We start from the raw sequence: 23,050 nt of genomic DNA, 5'->3' as shown, positions 1-23,050 counted from the left end.
AAATTAGGCTGAGTCTCAGATCATGCTTCCAACAAGTTACCACACCATCCCCCAAATATCTTAACCAGAATCCAGTAATAGATTAGATAATACAGATTTGCATATTAAATGCATATTCTGAAAATGTAGACAAATAATATCTGAAATATTTCCAACAATGCTTCTTCCCAGATGAACATGCATTAGCAGAACAAACTTTAAAGCCTTTAAGGAAAACACTGTAGAAATGCTTAACAAAAGGAATCATGTGTAACCCTGTATCTCCAAACGTTGGGTCAGTTAATGCATTTGTCAGACAGCCCGTGGTTTTCCTTCTGCTTTCAACCTCACACTTCCATCCCTCCTCCCCTTCCATAGCTTTTCTGGATGGCCAGTTGACCCAGTGGCTGTGGTCTCACTGAGATGTGTTTAGGCCCTTGTCTTTCCTTTTCTTTTCTTATTTTTCACTTTCTGCATTTTTTGTCCTGAGGTAATAAACATCATTTTTTAATGGGGAAAATGTTTGATGTAGAAGGTCTAATAAATACAACTATAATTAAAACAACCTCCTCTATCTGACACCTTGATATCAGAATTTGATATCAGATTTTTCATAAAGTATCAATCTGTAGGAAACATGGATAGTTCTTCAGTTAATAGAATTGAGAAGTGTTTATTTACATAAATCTAGAAATTTTAAAGGCGACTAAAAATAAGTGCTTTTCAAATCCTGCATAAAGTTTGCAAAAGTTAACAAATGCAATATTGAGCTTCATTTACCACATTATCAGATTAAAACTGCTAATCATATGCATCTTAGCCACTAACCAATTTCAGTAATTAAAACAAGCATTTGAGTTTTCCATCAAACTTGAAGGGCATCAAGCTGTAAGTCTTCACAAAAATCAACCATGGGAAATATAGTTATCACATTCAACTGGCATTTCAAAAAGTCCTTTGAGTCAAAAATATGGAGGTTTCCAACATCAGTTTTCTGACTGTGTATCATATACCACTTTTCCAGAAAGTTTCTGATTAAAAATAAAAGTTTCACAATCTGAAAGATCACTGTCTATAAAAATGCTTACCCTGCTTTACAAAGCAATGGTCCCAGGAAAAGTTGCAAAATAACCACACTTGCTCTTCTTCAATGAAAACACTATTATTCACCATAAACAAACAAAAAAAAGTTTTTAGTTTTGTTCTACAAATTCTCTGAGTTGTTTCCACATGGGATACCTCACCATACATAGTTAATGACTTACAATGTCTTCTATCACAGAAGAATAACTACAAACGAAACTGAAAAGGGCACTGGCATAGCAGAATGTAGTCCCATGTCAGTGCACTTGCTAGGAAGTTTCCTTATTTTACTTATACTACATACCTACTAAGTCATTTTAAACCAAAAAAGCTCTGGGATGTTAGTATCTAAATGCTTTGATACAAAGAATTTGTGTAGGTATAAAATATTACTTCCAAAGCTATTGAAAACATAAAAGTCTGAGGAACACAGTCCTGACCATACTGTTTCATTATATTCCTAAATCCAGGCACTGACTGCTCAGACGAGGGTCCCTCTGCCCAAGAAGTTTAGCCTTGTATTCCAGTTTGGAAGTGGAAGTGATATATGTGTAAAAAGACTTGGTAGATAAGATGACAAGTAGCAAAGCAGTCAATGAAGATGCCAAACACGATTAAAGTTTACAAGATGCACCACCCCTTTTCCAAGGGTTCTTAGTTATATGAGAAATCAGATATGGGGATATTGCAAGGTAATCACAAAGTACACTGTAAAAGTAAGTCTGGGTCCTATAAAGTGTACTCACTTATTCTTTGTAGATAGATATAAAGATATAGACATTGATATTTTTCAAAAATGACAAGCTCTGTCCCTACTAAGCTCTTTACTTGGAGCAAGGTACTTCTCTAGCAGTGATAATTAGAATGTGGGTACTTTTGAGAATCAACAACCGCCATCTAACTAGAATTTGCTGTTTTTCTCAGAGAACAAAAGAAGCCATCTAAATTGCAACATACGCTTCAAATTCAACATAATAAAAAAAAAAGGATTTTTAGATGTGACAGGAATCCTCTCCTACTTACCAAAACAGTATCACTAAATATGGGAGGGGAAGGGTCAGTAACATATAAAGAGAGAGAAGCTAGTGAAGCAGAGTGGGAAGACAGAAGGGATGAGGCGACCAAAACCACCTTGTCGCCTTTCCCTTGTTTCTCACTTCCCTCCCACGCTAGGCTGTGATCACAAATTTTAAAAATGCAAAACGCAGTTTTTAAAAAATAGCTGAAAGAGTGTGACTAGGGTTACTACCACAGCAACCCTAAACTGATTTTCGTGCAGAAGCAAAGCAGTGGGGATGTAATAGCAGCAGCAAATCTCCCTCTTCCCCGACCCCTGATACGGTACCTCCAGATTTGCCCGAGCTGCAAGATGTGGATGAGTGACTGCAGGAGCCAGATGCAGAAGGAGCAGGAGGCAGACCTGTGTTTGCCGCTGGCCCCGGTGGCCCCGCCGCTGTTGCTGCCAGTGTTGGTAGAGGTGATGTTGGTCTTGCTGGCGTTGGATGCTTGCCTTTGCGGCGTGGAAGGGCGAGGCTCGCCTTCCGCGGCTGCAGACCCACTAGTAACCATGGTCTTACACTCGGCTGCAGGCTGCTGGCAGCTGGAGGCGGCAGCGGTTGTGGCGCTGTCCTCGGTGCTGAAATCGTGCACAAACCAGCGGAAACTGAACACTTGCACGGACAGCGAGCCGAGCACCACGAAGAAGAGCGTCAGCCCGAACCACCAGCGCTGGCCGCGCAAGTAGTAGTCCACGGCGAGCCAGATGTCCGTGCCCACGTCCGCGAAGTACACGGCCACGGCGGCCAGGATCCAGAGGCAGTCCCACAGCGAGTAGCGCCTCTGCTCCCTGCCCAGGCGCAGGCACAGCGCCGCGGAGCCCGCCCCGCCGCCGCCCGGGCCGCCGGAGCCCCCCGAGCCGCCGCCCGAGCCGCCGCTCCCGGCGCAGCAGCAGCAGCAGCAGCGCGAACAGCCGCCGCCGTCTGGGCAGCAGCCACCCCCAGCGGCCTCCTCGTCCTCGGCCCCCGACCCCGACGGCAAGCCCTGAGCCAATCCTTGCACTGAGCCCGAGTGGTCCGAGTTCTGCAGCGGGGTGAACGCCACGTCGCTGCTCTTCTTCATTTTCAGCCTCCCGTCTGACTTAGCGGCCATGATGCCTCCAAACCTGAGAGCCCTCCTTTATCTGACACCTTTCCCCGCTGTCTCCTCCTCCCGCCACCTCCTCGCCTCGCCTCGGCTTCCCTGCCTGGCGGTGCGGTTTCCCCTCCGCCTGCTCCTGCGCCGGCTCGCCCGCCGTCCGCTGCCGCCCGCCGCCCTCCGGGCTGGGCGCTGGGCCGGGCTAGCAGCGCGCCCGGGGCCGGCAGGAGCGCCGCCTGGCTGCCTGCGCCGAGCCAAGCTGCTCGCGGCGCCCCGCGCGCGCCCCTGCCCGCCGCCCGCGCTCCTTGTCTCGGCCTCGCGGCTGCTGCCCGAGCCGCCGCCGCCGCCAGCAGCAGGAGCAGCAGCGGCAGCCGCGGCACTCCTCGGACCTGCACATTCCTCTCCTCCCTTCCCGCGCGCTCCCTCCTCCCGCTTCCTCTCCTCCACCAGCTGACTCCGAGGGAGAGGATGACCTCATCCCTTCTCTTCCAGCTGCCGCCGCTCCCACCCCGGCTCGGGAGGGGCAAGGGAGGAGGAAGGCCCCGGAGGAGGGGCTGGGATCGAGAGGAGCGGCTGGTGAGGGTAGGGGGTTAGTGGTTCCCGGGGGCCTGGAAGAGCGGCCGAGGGGGTGCAGGGGGACGATCTAGGGCCCCCGCTCACGGGATTTCGGAGAACTCTGGATGGATTTGACCAACAGTGGGGGCGGAGGAGCAGGAGGGCGCGAAGAAGAGGGTTCCGGGTGTCCAGCCTTCAGAGGGGTCGAAGAATAGTGGGCACGGCAGGGTGCCGCGGCGGGGAGGGCTAGGGAACTGCAGGCCTCTTTGTATTGCGTTCTGATCTGCGGCTACCTGGAGAAGAGCTGGGTGTGCAGCTGGGGCCGGCGAGGGTTGAGAGAATAGGTTTAACTGGGACGCCAGGGCCCCGACTGCTGGCGGCGGCCGTGGGTGTACCCGGTCCTGGGGAGCTGGGGACGGAGAGGGCGTGCAGGACCTGCGAAGGCGCAGAGCGGAGCGCACTGCCGGGGGCCGCGCAGACTGCGGAGGGCGGGTAGGTCCTCCAGGAGCCGCGAGCCGGAGCCCTCGGGGATAGGAGCAGACTGCCGGAAGGCTCCGGGCTTCTCCGGTAGGCCCGGCGCCCAGGCTCGGGGAGGTGAGGAGGGTTCCGGGGCCGTCACGCGGCCCGGAAGCGGCCAAGCCTGGAGGAGCGGAGCGGCAGGCGGGCCCGGCGGCGGCTCTTGGCCGCATCCTCGGGCAAATGGGAAGCACCTCTGCGTTCCGGCGGCCGCTCAGAGGGCGGCGGAAGGCGGGCCTCGACCTGTGGCCGCGGGAAAATGAGTACTGGCCGGCGGGCGGAGAGTGGAGGAGCCGGGAGCTGGTGCCACCTCCCCCACTCCAAAATAAGAATTACCTTCTCTTAAAGCTATAGGAGATGCAGACTTTATGTGTGGTCCCACAGCTCCCCAAAGGACGCGAATAAATTAAATCTGTGATCAGAGTGATTCACCAAATTAGATATAAAGAGAATGTAAAATATTTTGCTGCTTGAAAAGAGCAAAAAGATTCTTAAAATTTCAATACATATAAGATCCTCATCTCTTTTGTTTTAATAAGAAAACTTAGTTTTTGGTGTGCTTCACTTAACTGTTGCAATGTAAGAGTAAGTGACTCACATGTTTTAAGACTAGAGGGAAGTAAGGCAACACGTGTTACACTGCCACTAAGCACCAGTTGTGATCTTCTAAATCTGGAGGCAAAACATAACACCCTCCCCCTTTCCTGTTGTAGACTCCAGGCTCAGTTTGAACTAGTGTTAAGTGTCATTCTTAATCAGTAACACTGAGAAGTGGGAGTGCAAAATTTTCTCTGCATGTGGAAATACCCACCCCAGACATCTTGTGCTACAGCTTATCCATAGTTTTAGCACCAACCTGGACAAAGTAAAATGTGCCTCACCCCTGGATGCATTGTTCTTTATTCTTACAAACTGGAGCCCTGAGCACTGTCTTATTTGGCCTTTGCCTGACAGTCTGGGGCAGGAGGTTGTTGGGCTGCAGAACCCATAAAACATTTCACAACATGTACAAATCCAGTATTTCTAGTAGAAGGAATGGCAAGTGGTGAATGAGGGTCAGTGCAGTACCACCCAGCCAGGCAAAGGGTCTATTTTTAAATCTAGCTTTAAAATTGGACCCTCTTGGAGTAGGGAAAAAAATAAATAAATAAATACCCTGGTTCTATTTCCCCAAGGTCCAAATCTAAGATTCTATCTCCAAGGCACTACAGTTGATCATACTTTGTGCCAAACCACTGGGGAGAGGAATGATCTCTTAGGTAACTGGGTCCTAAGGGGTAGAGTGTATTCTAGGTCAATTGCAGTGCTTTAAATTGCACCAGGCTTGGACTGGCCCTGCAGAGTATCTGAGGTTCTGAAGGCTGAGCTGACCGAAGGTTCCTTTAGAACGGGGATGTTTCTTACTCAATTGTATCTTCTGCACCTAGCACAGCACCTACACAACTATTTGCTCAATAAATTGTAGTTGAATGAGTGCATGAATTTATAGAGAGAACATTCCACAACAGTAAGAACATGACATTCTGTACTAATGTTCCCATGGAAACATAGGGATTATAAAACTTATCTTGTTAGATTCTAACAAAAAATAACTAGTAATGATTTCCTTTTTAACATTTATTCAAAACTTATTGGACTCTAAAGTATCTGTCTGAACCATCTCTGGATAATGATGGGGGAAGTTAGTGGAAGGAGTAGACAAGCGGGAGGTCAGAGGAAGAGCATCCAGGCTCTGCTATTTACTGGCCCCACCACTATCTGGGCAAGTTGCTGAATACATAGGATTAATATGAGGATTAAATAAAATAATGCATATTACTGGGCTTTGTACACAATATTGTTCTCAAGAGTCTCTAATCCCATAAGCTATTATTCACATCTCAGGACACGGATTTTAATATCACCTGTTCTATCACAAACACTGCACCTAACATAAGAGCTAAGAGCTCAGAGTTTAGACTCAGACAGTGGTGTCATTAGGCATGTTATTTAACCTTTCTGGCTCTCGTGTTTATCATTTGTAAAATAAGAATGATAACAATCTCTGTCACCCGATATTGTTGCCAGGAATAAATAAAATGAGACATGTAAACTGTTTGACACCAAGTCCAGCACATTCAAACACTAGATACATAACATCTATTAATATTCTTCATGTTTCTTCCACCACCTCATGTTTTCTGATTTAGCTCTAAAACTTTATGTTCAGCTAGTCCACTCTCCCTAAAATGAGATTTCTTCAAAACACAGTTTATGGAACCCCTGCATCAGAATCAGTTGTTTTTTAATACAGATTCCTGGCCTATCAGTACTGTGATCTCGCCTTCAATGACAATGTCTTCTGTCCTATCTCAGAGATTAATTCCTATTGTCATTACCCAAACCATATCCTTACTAGACAGCTTCATAATCTCAATTTCAAGCATCCCACTGTCTGATTAATCCCTCCTAAATAGTTAGCTCACTCCTTCAAGTACTCTTGGACTCAATTCTACCTCATTTTCATGTACCTTAACCCATTCTTGCCCTCACCTTTGTCCTTACACAGCTTCAATGCCATCTTGTGCCACCATTAACAGTCTGTCAAACACATCTTCTCTGTTGTCCCTCTTACTTAAAAAAAATATATCAACCTGCTTAAACCCTGCTTCTCACCAATTTCAAGTCTGACCCTGTGCAACTGGTTGTGGCTGGAGAAAGGTGAGGCTATGCTGACTGTGCTCCTTTTAGGTCCATAACCATAAACCCAAAGTGCAGCCTAGGGATCTAAGCAACCACACCTCGTCTTCCTAGGCCATTTGCTTTTCTACTTTTCTAAACTATCATTCTTTTCTTATCTTCCCTTCTCAAACTTTAAACACCTCCTTCTCCATCATTACTGTCAGCTAATGGCTGCTTTCCATTTCATCGAGAAAAATGAAGCAATCAGAACAGAACCCGTGAAGCTCTCAGCACCCTCTCTGCCCACCTGCACTTGTATTCTCACACCGGTATCCTGCCTCTATAAGGGGATTCTACTTGTTCACCAGCTCCCATTCCCTCTCACTACTCAAGAGCACAATTCAACACTAATTTACACAATCACCAATTTGTCCTCTCTGTTGGATTATCCCATGATTATCCCAACATGCTCCTATTTATCCACTATTTAAAACAACAAGATGAAACAAAACTTCTTTTGATTTCATTTCCCCTTGTAACCACCACTGCATTCCTCCGAAACCTTTTACAACAAAATTCCTCCAGAGTTGCCTAATCTGGCTTTCTTCAATTCCTGTTCTTCTATCCTCTTGAAGGCACTCAAATAAACCAAATACTACTCCACTGAAACTGCTCTTACAAATCTGCAGCCATTTATCTCCACTTTACTAAACAACTCAGTTCTCATCTTATTTTAACCTTAAAAGGTTTAGCAGCATTTTACTTAGTTGATCGCTCCCTGCTCATTGAAACACATTCTTCATTTGGCTTTCACTATAGTACTTACTTTGTCCTTCCCCTGTCTCAAAGCCTGCTTCTTTGCTAATTCTGGGTAATTTGCTAATTCTTTCTCGTTCCCTCTATCTTTAAATAAGCTCAGTCCTCAAATCTTTTCCTATGTACTCTCGCTTCCTCAATAATTTCATCAAATCTTATTGTTTTAAATTACCACCTATATGCTGATGACTCCTATATTTATTTCTTCAGGCTGGATATTTCCCCTGAACCCCAGAATATACCCAACTGCTTTCTCAATAACTATACATGGAGGCTTAATAGATATGTCAAATTTAAATAGTCTGAAACTGAACTTTAGATCTCCCACCACTACCACCACAAAATCTGCTCTTCCTTCTCAATTCAGTTAATGGCAACTTTATCTTTTTAGTTTCTCAAGCCAAAAAAAAAAAAGTGGAGTTATCCTTGACCACTTCTTTCTCTGAGATTCCACATCTAATCCAACAGAAAATACTTTTGGCTCTACCTTCAAATTCTGTTTTTGTCTGACCATTTTTTATACTGCCTTCCCTGATACCACCCTGATTTGATTCACAATGACGTCATACCTGGATTCTTGCCTCCTTCCTGGTCTTCCTGTTTTCACCCTTTCTCTCCTATAGCCAACATGGCGGTCAGGATGATCCTTTAGGAAAGGAAGTCTGAGTATGTTATTCATCTACTCACATCAGGACTTGATACGTAATTTGTGAGACCCAGTACAAAATGATAATGCAGGACCCTGTCAGGGGCAGGAAAGCCAATCTCTTTTCCCATGAATATCTGTCCCAACCCATAGTGGACAAGCAATCCCTAATAGATTGCAGCCTTCACACTGGGACATGCTGGATCCTGAGTGGGTGAGAGCCTTGCTGAATACACCTGGTGCTGCCAGACCAAGAAGGGGAGGGACACCATGTAATCTCACCCTGAAATACCATGGGGCATATGCCTGACCCCAACATTCCTCACGTCTGTGCTCAGCCCTTCACTGGGGATGGAGGGCAACAGTGAAAATGGGTGAAAGTGTGAACAAGAAGGCCAGGCAGAACTGGAGCATCAGGAGGTGGTGAGTGGGTAGCACAGAATTCATCCTAAGGAGGCAGAGAGATGGGAAGCAGGACCACTTGTGAGCTGAAGTTCGAAGTTCCAAATCCTTGGCACATGCTCCATTGTCCCATTGGACTTCACTTATAAAACACAAATGCAAAGGTTAAAAGATGGCAACTGTACCACATTAAAGTTTGAGGCCCTTCTAAGCATGAAGCTCTGGGTACCTGAACAGGTCACACACCCATGAAACTAGCCCTGACTCATATTTGTCAAATAGCTTATCTTACACCGTATAATAAGGAAAGTTTCCATATTGACATGCAAGAATATAATCTGATTCCCAGGCAACTAGTTTCCCTCTAACCCTGTTTCCTGCTATTCTCCCACTTCTCCCTTCTATTCCAGGTACACTGTCTCCTTATGATTTCTCAAACACACCAGGAAGGTACAGCCCAGGGTCTTTGAATGTACTATTCTTTCTTTCTGGGATGCTCCTGTCCATGTATTCATAAGGCTTGTTTCATTTTCTTCAAGCCTTCTCTTCAAATCTTCCTTCATGAGATCTATCACCTCCAGCTTCGTCTTCTTCGTTTTGAGTACAGGTCTTCTTTTCAACTTACTTGTACACTTTAGACCCTCCATCTAGGCCAAGAGAGAGGCCTGGCTCTTTTGCCTGTTTACCTCAGGCCCTTGATCAATCTTGATTTCCCATTTAAGTTTCTCCCTTACACTGTGACAACTAACAAGGAGAACATTGTAACCTCCCCATTCTGCAGAGAGCTAACACACCTCTCACTATCCTGAGCTTATCCAGTAGGCTCCAACACATAAGCCACATCCTAATATGCCCTAATGCTAACATTTTCCCAAAAGATTCATATCAGGTGGTTTTGGAGAGTGGAAAGCAGAGTTTGTTAGGGTCCACCTAGGGTATGTTTTCATTTTCTTATAATCTTAGTTTAGAGAGAGAGTATGTGGACTCAATGGAGAGGTAGAGAGTAAAACTAACTTCCCATTCAATATTTAATATTAATATTCAATATTATCTCAGTTTATTTGACCCTGAAAAAGTGGAGGTAAAATAAAGGATTAAGGATTCTACTTGTGGTGTGTTATGGACTGAATATTTGTGTCCCCCTAATCTATAGTATTTTGTTAAACAACTTGAGTAGACTAAGAGGGGGTAGTTATCCATATTTATATTCTGTTATATTTTTGTTCTCTAATAAAAGCTTCTCTTGAAAAAAAAAAAAGCTAATCTGTATTACCAAAGTAACTGAGTGCTACTGAGACAGCTTCCTTGATAAATAAGCCTGTGGTATACGCGAATGTCTGAGAACCTTTCTTTGAAGTCCATCTAGAAAGCTACCAAATATCATATTTTTCACTTAATGTATCAACCATACTTCTGAGAAGATTATAGAGTTCCAGTCTTATTAAATTAGTACAGAACTAACTTCTGGGACTTTTCTAAGTGTTGTTAGGAACCCATCGTGTTGCAGATATTTGCTGTTGTTTACTGGCCAGCAACCCCTTCCTATGTGTCAGGACACCCTTCATTGCACAAAGCCTGATGTGGGGAAATTTCCTCTCTTCTCCAGACATTTGGACTACACTTGCCGTTACCTCACCCCAAGACCCATATTCATAACTAACTCCTATCCATTCTTAAGGCTTCCATTTAAATGACTAGAATGACACATAGCTTTTTAATTTAATGTATAAAAAATGAAATAAAAAAGTTTACATCCAAGAGGAAATAAAATTATGTTATAACCTATAATTTTCAAAGACAATTGCCTTAAGACTTCATGACACATTTGTAAAAGAACCCAGACAGACCTTTTGAGAGAGAGAGAGAGAGTCAAATGAGACTTTGAAAGACTGCCCAGTATCACAATTCTTATGGAATAAATTAAGAGAATTAATGGGGTTTTCCCCCAAAAAACTATGAGACTCTTGACTCATTTACAATTAAAAAGTGACAGGCAGCTGGGTGTCTCAGTTGGTTAGAGTGCGAGCTGTAAACAACAGGGTTGCAGGATCGGTTCCCACATGGGCCAGTGAGCTGCGCCCTCCACAACTAAATTGAAGACAACAAGCTGCTGCTGCTAAACTTCTGGAGGGTGGCCTGATGGTTCAGTTGGTCAGAGCGCAAGCTCTCAACAACGAGGTTGCCTGTTCAATTCCTGCATGGGATGGAGGGCTGCGCCCCCTGCAGCTAAAGATTGAAAACGGCAACTGGACTTGGAGCTGAGCTGTGCCCTCCACAACTAGATTGATGGACAATGACTTAGAGCTGATGGGCCCTGGGGAAACACACTCACTGTTCCCCAATATTCCCCAATAAAATAAAATTAAAATTAAAAAGTGGCATGACTAGTTTTGCATTTTAGAATGACCATTCTGGCAGCAAAGTAGAGAATTAAAGGGAAACCTTATATAAGACTCTTTATAATTTATGATATGCCATCAATCCTCCATGTATATCCTCTGTGCCCAGAGCCTAGCACAGTGTCTGGCATATCAACAGGCATTTGATAAATATTCTGGGAAAAGATTTCTCAGACAAATAGTCTGCACCTCTTCTGGGAACAATTAGAACTATAATAGTTCTATAATACCACTCAGTGGCTTTCAAAAGGCTAAATCTCCAAAAGCATAAAGACTTCTGAAATGCTAAAAAATCAACAAAAATGGCTATTAGACAAAATTTAGAGCAATACTAAGGAATTTAAAATTTGGGAGTAAGTTGGGGAAGGAGCAAACAAGTGCTAAGAAATATAAGTACCAAAAATGATTGTTAGAATAATTTGGAGGGTTGAACTGTCCCAATGTTTTAATTTCCAAATTGTCATAACAACGCAAGCTGAGTAAAAGAAAAGAAAATGGATGCAATTTAGGTTCTAAAATAAAGTGTCTCAGAAGCTGAGAACACAGGTTTAGATTTGATTCAGAGAAGTAGAGGGAGCCCTGGGTTCCTTTCCATATTTCATAATAGTCTCTAAATGGTAAGTGTGTTTTGTTTGTGAAGTATGTTAGTGAGTCACTAGTTCTTAAAATGCATTTTCCCATAAGAAAAAAAATGATAAATGGTGATTAAGTCCCTAAGCCAGCCAATAAAAATCTGTTTAACCCTGACATAGATGAAATGTACATTTTCAATAAAAAGGCAGAAAACACATCATTTCCATATGAACACTTAGACAAATTTTTAAATTACTATAGTATTGAATAAGGAAGAGTTTTATTTATATTAGACACTGGTACGTGAGGTGGAAATAGGAGAATTGAAAGCATATGAAACCCTTCAGAAGGAGCTTAATTCTTCCCCTCACCCTGAGTGTAACCTGCACTTGTTAATAACTTGCTGCCAAAGAATACAGCATGGGAAGGGAAGAAGAGTGATTTTTCCAAGGAAGAAACATTCCTGTGTAGAACCTGGCAATCATTTCCTTGGCTGGGTGATATAGGTCAACATCAGCAGTGATCAATCACATTGATAGCAGGTAACCCTAATAAGATGGGATAAAGAAACTTCTCCTCTGTATCCTCAAAATCTGTAACTCCAGTCTAAACATGAGGATCACATCAGGTAAGTCCCAGCTGAGTTACATTCTACAAAATACCTGATCAGTATTTCTCAGCATCATCAAGGTCATCAGAAAGAAGGAAAGTCTGACAAACGGTCACAGTTAAGAAAAAGCTAAGGAAACGTGATCACTAAATGTAATGTGGTATCCTGGATGGAATCCTGGAACAGACGTTAATGGATAACCAGCACAATTCGAATAAAGCCCAAAGTCTTGTTAATAGTGATGTAAGCTGTTAACAGGGCAAACCAAGTGTGAGGGATAAATAGGAACTGAGTGCCACCCCTGTACTTCTCTGTAAATCTAAAACTGTTTATTTAAAATTGGAAAAAAAAGTACTTTAAATAGATTCATAAAATCGATAAAGTTAAAAATAAGACTGGTCAATATTAGGTATGAAAGAGGGGATATCACTTCAAATTCTACAAACATTAAAATGATAATAAAGCATAAAACTACTATATGCCCCAGCAATTGTAGTATGGGGTATTCATCCCAGAGAAATGAAAATTTAAGTTCACACATTAAAAAATGTTCATGGCAGCTTTATTCACAGTAACCCCAAACTGGAAACCATTCAGACATCTTTAGTGGGTAAATGATCAAACAAACTATGATACATCCACACCACAGAATATCACTCAGCAATTAAAACACAAACTACGGATATGTTTCAATTCAGGGCTTTGGGGATGTAGAGAGTAACACATAAAATTCATATAAGTCAAGGATGACAAAATAAGAAATGAGTGGGGAAAGATTTTTGTGAGGGGTCAGTTCAGATTTGGAAAAGAGCAAGTAAGAAGAAAGGAAAGAATATTATAATGAAGAGCTGAACGTGCACGACAGAGCAACATGAGGCCACCAGCCCTAGACTAGCTTCAGTGCAGAGTGTGTGCCAGATATAACACAACCTCAGGCAAAGGCTTCCCGTCCCTACTCCTGGATGCTCCTTTGCAAGGAGAGGGAATGGTACAAGTCAGGGCTCTTCTGGGCACAAGAGTCCATTATTCCAGGTGTGCACACATGCCTGGGAAATCAGAGCAAATCACAGAGGAGGGCAGAGACCCTCGGTCAAGGATATATTTAAATGCAGGTTGCATAAATGCAGGTTGCCAGGAACTGACTCCCACAGCTGAGGTTTGCTGGCATTGGAGGATGGCTAAGAAGATGTCCTGCTGGGAAGGGCCAAAGGAGCAGCAATGAGCACCAAGCCATGCATGTGGACAGGACCTACAATAAGGGGCACCTTTACAGACACCTTTTTCCACACAATATAATGGTTTGAATATTGTTCCTCCAAAATTCATGTCCACTTCGAACCTCAGAATGAGACTATATTTGGAAATAGAGTCTTTGCAGATGTAATTAGGTAAAGATTGAGTTTAAATCATCCGGGATTAGGGTGGGACCTAAATCCAATTAGAGTACACTCATAAGAGAAAGAAAAGAACACCCAAACACAAGGGGGAAAAGGTGATGTGAAGACAAAGGCAGAGGATGGGGTAATGTGGCCACAAGCCACGGACCACCAGGAGTGCTGGAAGAGACAAGAAAGGATCCTCCCCTAGAGTCTTCTGAGGGAGCATAGCACCCCTGACAGCACCTTGATTTCAGACTTCTGTCCTATAGAACTATGGGAATCAATATCTGTTATTTTAAGCCACCCAGTTTGTGCTAAATTGTTATGGCCACCCTAGGAAAGTAATATATACATCTACCAAAAATAGGCAGAGAAGAGGTCATAATGATGTAATTGAATACTGCCTGCCCTTTGGAACTCATCGTGGGTTTGTTTTTGTTCCACCACTTTGATGATGTGTCATAACCTGGAATTAATTCTCTTGTAGCCTCTTGCATTTACTCTCTACTGGCCCACACAGGGTTTTTTTTTTTGTTTGTTTGTTTGTTTTTTTAATGTACATTTGACCAAACATGTTTTTGTATGTTTGCAAAGGGAATGAAAAGATAACTTGGGAAAAAGAAGGAATACAGTAAAGATAAAAGAAAACTATTATTTTAAAAAAGCAGGGGTGCAAGTGTGTGTGTGTGGGTGTGTGCGTGTGTGCATGCACATGTTGCATTTTGGTATCACTGTACCCAAATCACAGCTCACACACACACACACACACACACACACACACACACAAAATGAAACTAGTGACTTCCTTGTCATATAGGCATCTATAGAGAAAATATATTTTCAGAGCCAACCACATTATTTGACACAGTATCTTTATTTAGTAATAAACCTTCTCCAATCAATATTCTAAGTCCTTTAATGTTGGGGAAATGTTTTTACACGAAGTAATTTCTATTTATATAGAGAGTGCCAAAAAATGTATACATATTTTTAAAAAGGAAAACTATTAAAATTGTAATACTCAACATCTACCAATAACAAAAGATGAATGCAAAGTCACATGTGACTTCTGCAATTACAAGAGGTGCTCAAAGTGGTAACCATCAGCATCCAGACACTTCTGATTACTTCAAACTACTGTTTGAGCAATGTTGAACAAAGTGCCCACTTGTATCCATTTTTTTGGATAGAATGGCAAGAAATCGCATCATTATTGAAAGCAATTTTGTATAAAAAAAAACACATGTGATTAAGTTTGATGTTCAGTCCTTCTTTAATACATTTATAGACTTTGTATATATGTTTTTAATATACCTTTCCTTCATATTTTATCTCTGTCTCTCTCTGCCTCTCTGTTTTCTTTGCTTTTTGTACCTTTAGATAATTCAGTGAAGTTATTTGCAACGTTGTTTACCTAGCTCAGTGGGAGTAATAATTTGTTTTGAAATTTTGTCTCCTAATTGTCCTGGATACCAAGTAAAATAATCTCTGTATTCAAACAATATTTTCCTTTGCAGAAAAGTTATTAAAATACAAAAGTAAGAAATAGGAAATTAATATCAGTATTGTCAAAATAAATAAGAGAGCATTTCTAATAAAAACACAAAAGTGGAATTTTAATAAAGAAATGACATCATGGTCTTTGAAGAGAATACTGACTTTGAAATGAACCACTAGGTTGAATCTACGGATTTATGATTATACAACAATATAGATCAATTGAATTCAAATTCAACACAATCAATCTCCTTAAAATTTTCTTTATGCTTTCTGAGGTCTATTACTGTTCTGTGTTGTTCTGAAAAGACAGAAGCTTAGGTTTCATAATCAAGAGGCACTACAGTGAGACTAAAATATCCAGTGCACTGGAAGCCAGGAAGGCTGGGTCCTAAGTGTAGTTTATACCAGGATCCCCTGGACTGTGTCTGTGACATGAATACAAGTTCTGGGTCACTGTGCCATAGGAGATTTTTGTGATGTGATTTTTCTAGCCAGCATCATGGGGACAAGGCTTTGATGGTCTCCGACCTCACTCAAATAAGAGTTGTGACCAAGGCTTATATGTCAGAAATACCTTCTCCCACCACAATATTTCTCACTCCTTTTCAGGGTTTACTCTTTCTTTGCCCTCCCTGTAAAGGCCTCACATACTTGTAGTCACAACAAACCCACATCCCATAACCAGCAGCGTGAGCACTATTAGGAAAATTGCAAGTATAAATTTTACTGCCAAATCTGCTTTGGAAGTTTCATTCCATATTCTTCTCATGGGTACTTATCATCACATGCCCAGAGCATGGAAAGGTTTACAATGGATTTGGGCTTTATTTCGCACTGGGAGATGAGCATAAAAACGTGGAAAACATGTGAATCATTTCTTCAAAAAGCTTTTAGTCCATTTTAGACAAACAAACACAAGTACTAGGAATATAGTATGAAAAACACATTGACAATACATACAAGATAGAATAGGGATTCAAAGTCATGTAAGAGTATAATTAAACCTCTGGAATTAGAGATGGCTTTGTGGAAGAGATAATGTGTGATGAAGATTCCTAAAGAATTAGTAGAAATTCATTGAACAAGCAGAGTGGAGATTCTATTCCATGCAGAGCAAGTAGAATTTCTAAGAATAAAGAGGCATGAAATAGTGTGGCATATTTATTACACTATATGCAATTAAATTTCACAAGAAGATAAGTACACAAGGAAAAGATAATTTTCAAAACCATGAATCTAAATGGAATATACTCAAGATGGCCAGTGAAAAATGGGTCCACCAAAATCTTAAATTTGTTTTTTTACCCTGAACCCTAACTCTAATTCTAACTTTACTTCAACTCTAACTTTATTCCTAATTCTAGCACTAACTTTAACATTAACATCTAATCTTGACCCTAACCCTAATGCTAACACTAACTCTAAACCTAACTCAAACCTAATCATGACCCAACCTCTAATCCTAACACTAACCCTAACCCAAAATGTAACTGTAGTCGGAGCCATTACTGAAATCTTAATTGCTGTAGAATAAATGTTTCTGGTACTGATATGAACAAATTGTGTTCTACAGCACTTGATCCCCACTACCCTTAATCTTCCTCTAGATTGGCTCCTTGGGCTTTCGTTCTTCAATGGGAGCACAGAGAGCAGATCCTGAAGTGCCCAGAGACCCCATGCTCACCTCCCATGTCCTTCTGCTGCACCACTTCAGCAGGAGCTCCATTTGAAGTCCTAGAGAGAACTGGGCCCTGTTCCAGTGGCTGCTGAACTTCTTTTTCCTAATTAAATTTCCAAATTCCTTGAGAAAGAATATTATAGCAAACCGAGGTGATTCATGCATGCCTCAGAAAATAAAGGTGTGAAAGGCAGTGGAAATGAAAACTCCCTATTGTTTGTCTAATAAAACTGGAAGTAATTGAAAAACCCAGTGGCTTTACATTTCAGCTTAACTTCTTCATAAATTAGATGTAGATTTAAAGTGTTTTTAAGTATTCTGATAAAAAGATATAACTAAACATAAAAATTAAAATGAGTAATGATGGAATAATTCTCTTTTCTCTCATACTGCACTTTCAAAAAAGAAAAAGAAACAAACAAAGAAACAAACAAAAAATCCCACCAAACCAAAGAAAAAACCCAGCAACACTCAACCAGAATTATAATAGGTATTTAATGTTTTAATGTTTCTGTTGCTTCTGAAATGCTCTAGTGTGTGTAATAGATAAACTGTGGATGCATAATAAACCACTTGTCAGGAAGAATAAAGATGTGATAATCTTTTACATAAATAGTCTCAGGAGAATTTGAATTCAATTAAATTAAACTGAATCATGACAAATTTTTTTAGGGTGATAATAAACAGACATTAGTAAAATATCCACCAAAATATATAGATATTATTTTGGACAACGGGACAATCTTAAGGAATTGCATAAGTATATTAAAAAATGTACAGAGGATTAATGTGAATAACTAAATTAGAAAGCATAAAAAGCCTAGCAAAATGATTTCTCTACTGAAATGCAGTTTTTATTTTCTAAAATTTATAAAGATTAGGTCCAATTGTCTACTTCACATAGGAAGAAGAACAAGAAATTGTAGTCCCCCCGAAAGAACTCTCAGAAGGCAGATTCAAATGAGAAATTTGGTTCACTTAACTTGCTAGGGAGACATAGTGGATATTGTGTGAACTGCTCACCCATTACAACCTCCCCACGAACTTGAAATTCCCTGTAATTAATTACTGAACAAACATCACATCATGTATTCAACACAAATATGTTTTTGAATAGGAAAATTATAAACAAAATTGGCATGTGCTTCATTCATAGAGACGCTACTTCCGGTTGAGCCCAAGGGCATGGAGGTTAGTTGGACTTTATTCTTTGCAATATAGGATTAGGTTCCTGCTTTCAGAAATGGAGTAGATCAATTCACTTCTTTGAATTAAGCAAATGGGGAGTCTACAGCTTTTTTCATAGGTGATAGGTATGCTACACTAGGTACCTTATGGGGAAGAAAAGGATCTGAGAAGGGAAGTTAAGATTTGCCATGCTATGATTCTAGGACCAACAGAAGGAATAGATATAAGCTCTAGACTCCTGAATCTTGTGTTGCACTTGAACCCTGAAAATAAGCCTGTTGACAATCAAAATTAGCTGAAGCCCTCAAGCTACCTGGTTGTAGCAAAGTGTTCCTGTCAAGTCATTCTTAAGGATAGTTGTGTCTCCCAGTGTGTTTAAAACATAAATATTAAGACCTGTAAAAGATGAGGAATGTGCAAAAGAGGACAATGATCTTCACTCAGAAACACTGGATCAATTACCGCGTAGCTAGCTGCTAATCAGAGTCCCCTGAGGGATCAGGACAGAACTTCTCACTCTTTGCCACCAATGAAAAGACATATCAACTCGTAAAATAGGATTTGGCTACAGTTGTGCTTTTTAAATAAATCAGGTGAAGCCAATGAGTGAAATTAATTTGTATTTTGAAGATTTACAAACAGAAAACTAAGATACACTGCTTAGCTTAGCACATTGTATGGAATCACTGATGGTCCCCATACCATAGAAAATATTATTGACATAATTTCACAATTATAAAACCCTGAGCAGTGTTCATTTTTTATTATATCAGTAACAACTGTAAAATTTCCAGAGTGGATGTATTTAAGTGTGGATTGTTAGAAAAGACTCAATTGAACAAATTCAATACCTTGTGACATCCTACCCACTATCTAAATGTTATAAACAACAATGTTAATAACTTACTGGTAGAGTAATGATGGCTAAAGGACAGGATCAAAGTAATTAGAATTGACTCAATAAATACTTGTCATTGTAAAATACATTTTTATGCCTCTCTAGACTTTTAACTCTAATACATTTTTAAATCTGCTGACTATTTGTTTCTTGACTTAGATGAACTTTTTGGAGTTATTTGTTTATTAACAATGTCTCATAGTTAAATATATACACACATATGTTAGTATCTATCTTCCTGTCTATATACCTTATCCAGAATTTCCTATATTAAATATCTATGTGAAGTGTTACAAAGTTAAGAATTAGAAAGAGAAATGGCCTTTTTCCTTGTTAAAATTGGATATCTCATTCTTCAGTACGTGCTTCCTTTTTCCTTTTTAAATACATCCTTTTCTACTTATTCATTCAGTTGATTTTCCCAACACTCCATTCATATAAAATATTTGGAAGTTACTCTCCTCCTTAAAGGCCAATCCCCAAAGACAATCTTTAAAATTGGACAGGGAAGTTGCCACCCTCACTACTTGATCAAAATTAAAATAATGTATTTGAATGAGTTTTAAGGTCAAAATATATTTTGTACCTTGCTGATCCATAATGGATGAGCATACTGATTAGACAGACAGGTGGAAAGGCCAGCTCCTCAGCCCCAAGAAGTCATATAGCTACTAAAGGAAAGCAGCCAGTAATGGAAAACAAGATTAGTCAGGGTTTATTTGCACATGAAAATCATATATGGTATCAAAGAGAATTAATATTACACACAATTAATTAAAAGCATGTTAATTCAACAGAACACATAGCTAATCACAACAGAGAGGTTTAGTATAATGAATACTCCCAGGATTACAGCTAAAATATTAATACATCTGAGCCCTACTATCCCACTACAGAAGAAAATTATGTTTCTGAAGAACTAATATTATGTCATCATTGTCTACTTGAATCCTCTCAGGAATCACTTGAATTATTACTTATTGGGACACAAAGAAACACAGAGGTATTTCCAGGAAGACCCTGTGGCTTTCTTTGGGAGAAAGGCCTTTAGAAGATGGTCAGTCAACAATCATTCCTGAGTCTGATTTTTTAAAACAAAAGGTTTTCGTATCAATTCTGAAATTAGTGTTATCACACATAAACAAATGACTACTCTGAAAACAAGACAAGTCAGGATAAATATTTGGTTTATAGGAAAAATCAAGAGAGCTTCGGCAATATCAGGGTCTGGGTATGATATTTAAAAGTGCCCATGTGTATGTAGACCTAAGATTTTTCAGGTATATTTTTGTAGTTGATTTTCTCCAACCTCTATAATTCTTATTTCTGATCATAGCAGAGGCAGATGCCAAATCTTATGAGAAAGGCTGTTCACAGGGTATTTCTAGCCTGTCTGAAAATAGGAAGTGCTAGAAATTTCATAGGAAAGTCATTTCTTGTTAGCTTTCAGATTCAATTTTTGCAGACCAAAGTGATTTGGATAATTAAAGCCTGAGAAAAGTGATGATGTCATAATTATTAGCAAAGGTGGTAACAGTCAATGTGAGGAGGCTGTAGAGCGTAATGAAACGCCATTGGACAGTGGATCAAAAAACCAGGAATTTCTCTCTAATTCTGAATTTTACTGTGAGAGTTTAGATAAATCAATTTTGTAATCTTCAAGATGAGGATGTTACACTAAATCAGTAGTTTAGATATTTAATGCATAATAGTTTCTTCAAAATAAGTATGTGGACGTAGTAAAAATGGAGATACTCTTTTTGAAGACAGGGTGGTTGTCACATAATATGTGTTCAATAAATACTTGTTAAATGATTGCTCCTCTTTAAGGAGCAGCTGAGGACCTCCACAAAAGTACCTTGGCTAAATTATTATTTTTTATTTGAATAAAGATTCTTAGATATCTGGAAGGTTGCATCCATTAGCACCCTTTAGTCACCAAAAATGGAAAGCATAATGCAGACAGTTTGAAAAAACCTGGTAAAATATTGATTAATGTAATAAATCATAGCGTATTTAGCTTCAGAAGAGGTTTCATCCAGACCTTTCCAGATCGTTAAGCTCGGGCGTTCCTTCTCTGCAGTTCTATGCAGTATTGGCTCCCTTTGCGTGTGGCCATCCTCTCTAGGCCCACTCCGCGTCTGGCAGTATCACAGCTGCAGCAGTTCAGACCTTAAACCCAGAGCACACCATGCAGATAAAGTAACTCTCCTCTGGTAGCTCCCAAAGAAGAAAGAGTCAGCTTCTTTTTCAAATTGCAACATGTGTTCATCCACAGCAAATCCCAAAGGGATGGAGCACAGCAACTGAGCTTAAGTCAAGTCTCACTCCTTCAGTGGGGTATGAGAGCAATTCTACTCAAATGACACAGCTGAGAATTTATGGAAAGAGGAGGAGGAAAGGCCATCCAACTAATGTCTCTTCAGCTATTAACATTATTAATTTAATAAAATGTTATATTTATTTATATAGATCTAGTAAATAATTTTTTTGGAGAAAAAAATTGTGTCCACATGTAATCATCACTTCTCATCTCATCTTATTAAAAGTCACATGGATGATCAGCTTTCTGGTAGAAGGACAATGACTTAGTTCAAAGAACTGAGTATGAACTAGTTTCAGTATACCGAAAATATACGCACAGACAACAAACTCACAGCATGAATTTTCATTTGTTCTTTTTTTTAAATTTTATTTTATTAGTTTCAGGTGTACAAGAAGACAAGATAATACTTAGACGTTCATCATTTATATCCCTCACACTGTGAACCCCCCTCCCCCTATCCACTATCCCTCCGACCTCACACCGAGCCATCACATTATATATATATAAAATTATAGTTGGCATTCATTAATGTTTAGCTTCTGGTGTACAGTGCCATGATCAGACATCCACAGTATCCCTGAGGTGGTCTCCCAAATAGGACACATGTCCATCGGATACCCAACAAAATCTTTACAACATTATTGAATACGTACCCCAAATTAATTTTCAAAAATCCGTGAGGCCATCTTGTGGTTACCAGCTGCTTCCTAATCCCTTCACCTTTCCCCTTATCCCCACACCCCCACCCATCTAACAACTCTCGGTTTTGTCTTTTTGTCCCCAAAACTGTTTCTTATTAGTTCATTCACTTATTCTTTTCTTTAGATTCCGCATATAAGTGAGATCATATGGTACTTGTCTTTATCTTTCTGACTTATTTCACTTAACATAATATTCTCTAGGTCCATCCATGTTATTGCAAATGATAAGAATTCTTTCTTCTTTATGGCTGCGTAATACTCCATTGTATAAATGTACCACAGCTTCTTAATCCAGTCATCTACCGATGGGCATTTCGGTTGTTTCCATATCTTGGCTATTGTGTAGAGTGCTACGATAAACATAGGAGTGCATACTGATTTTTGAACTGGAGTTTTGGATTTCTCCGGGTAGATGCCTAGGATTGGAATTACTAGATCATAGGGTAGTTCCATTTTCAGATTCCTGAGATACCTCCATACTGTTTTCCATAGTGGCTGCACTAATCTGCAATCCCACCAACAATGCACTAGGGTTCCCTTTTCTCCACATCAACGCCAGCATTTGTTGTTTGTTGATTTATTGATGATAGCCATTTTGACTGGAGTGAGGTGGTATCTCATTGTGGTTTTTATTTGCATTTCTTGATGGTTATGAGGTTGAGCATTTCTTCATATGTCTTCTTGCCTTCTGTATGTCCTTTTTAGAAAACTGTCTCCTCAAGTCCTCTGCCCATTTTTTAATTGGGTTGTTTGTTTTTTTGGAGTTGAGTTGAGTAAGTTTTTTATAGATTTGTGATATTAATCCCTTATGAGATATATCATTGGCAAATATCTTTTCCCATTCAGTAGGATCCCTTTTTGTTTTATTGATGGTTTCCTTTGCTGTGAAAAAACTTTTTAGTTTGATGTAATCCCACATGTTTATTTTTTCTCTTACTTCCCGAGGGATATATCAGTGAAAATCTTACTCCGGGTAATGTCCATGAGGGTTCTTCCTATATTTTCTT

General features: G+C 40.4%; 1 protein-coding gene across 6 annotated transcripts in view; it reads right to left on the bottom strand.

The window, feature by feature from the left end:
- XKR4 (XK related 4) overlaps nucleotides 1-3,379 on the bottom strand; it is a 504,890-nt gene extending 501,511 nt beyond the window's left edge. For all 6 annotated transcript variants that reach the window (XR_013994728.1, XR_013994729.1, XR_013994730.1 and 3 more), the window contains exon 1: nucleotides 2,408-3,379. Coding sequence is in view for 2 of the 6 variants with exons in the window: in XM_081070073.1 (XP_080926199.1) it covers nucleotides 2,408-3,210 (803 nt within the window). In the remaining 4 variants the exon portion in view is untranslated. The remainder of the gene's footprint in view (nucleotides 1-2,407) is intronic.
- Between the last annotated feature and the right edge of the window lie 19,671 nt (nucleotides 3,380-23,050).

This window comes from Rhinolophus hipposideros, assembly GCF_964194185.1.
Source record: "Rhinolophus hipposideros genome assembly, chromosome: 13".
In the NCBI taxonomy this organism is placed as follows: domain Eukaryota; kingdom Metazoa; phylum Chordata; class Mammalia; order Chiroptera; family Rhinolophidae; genus Rhinolophus; species Rhinolophus hipposideros.
Note: the sequence above shows the minus strand (reverse complement) of the source record. Positions and strands in the feature narration are given on the sequence as shown.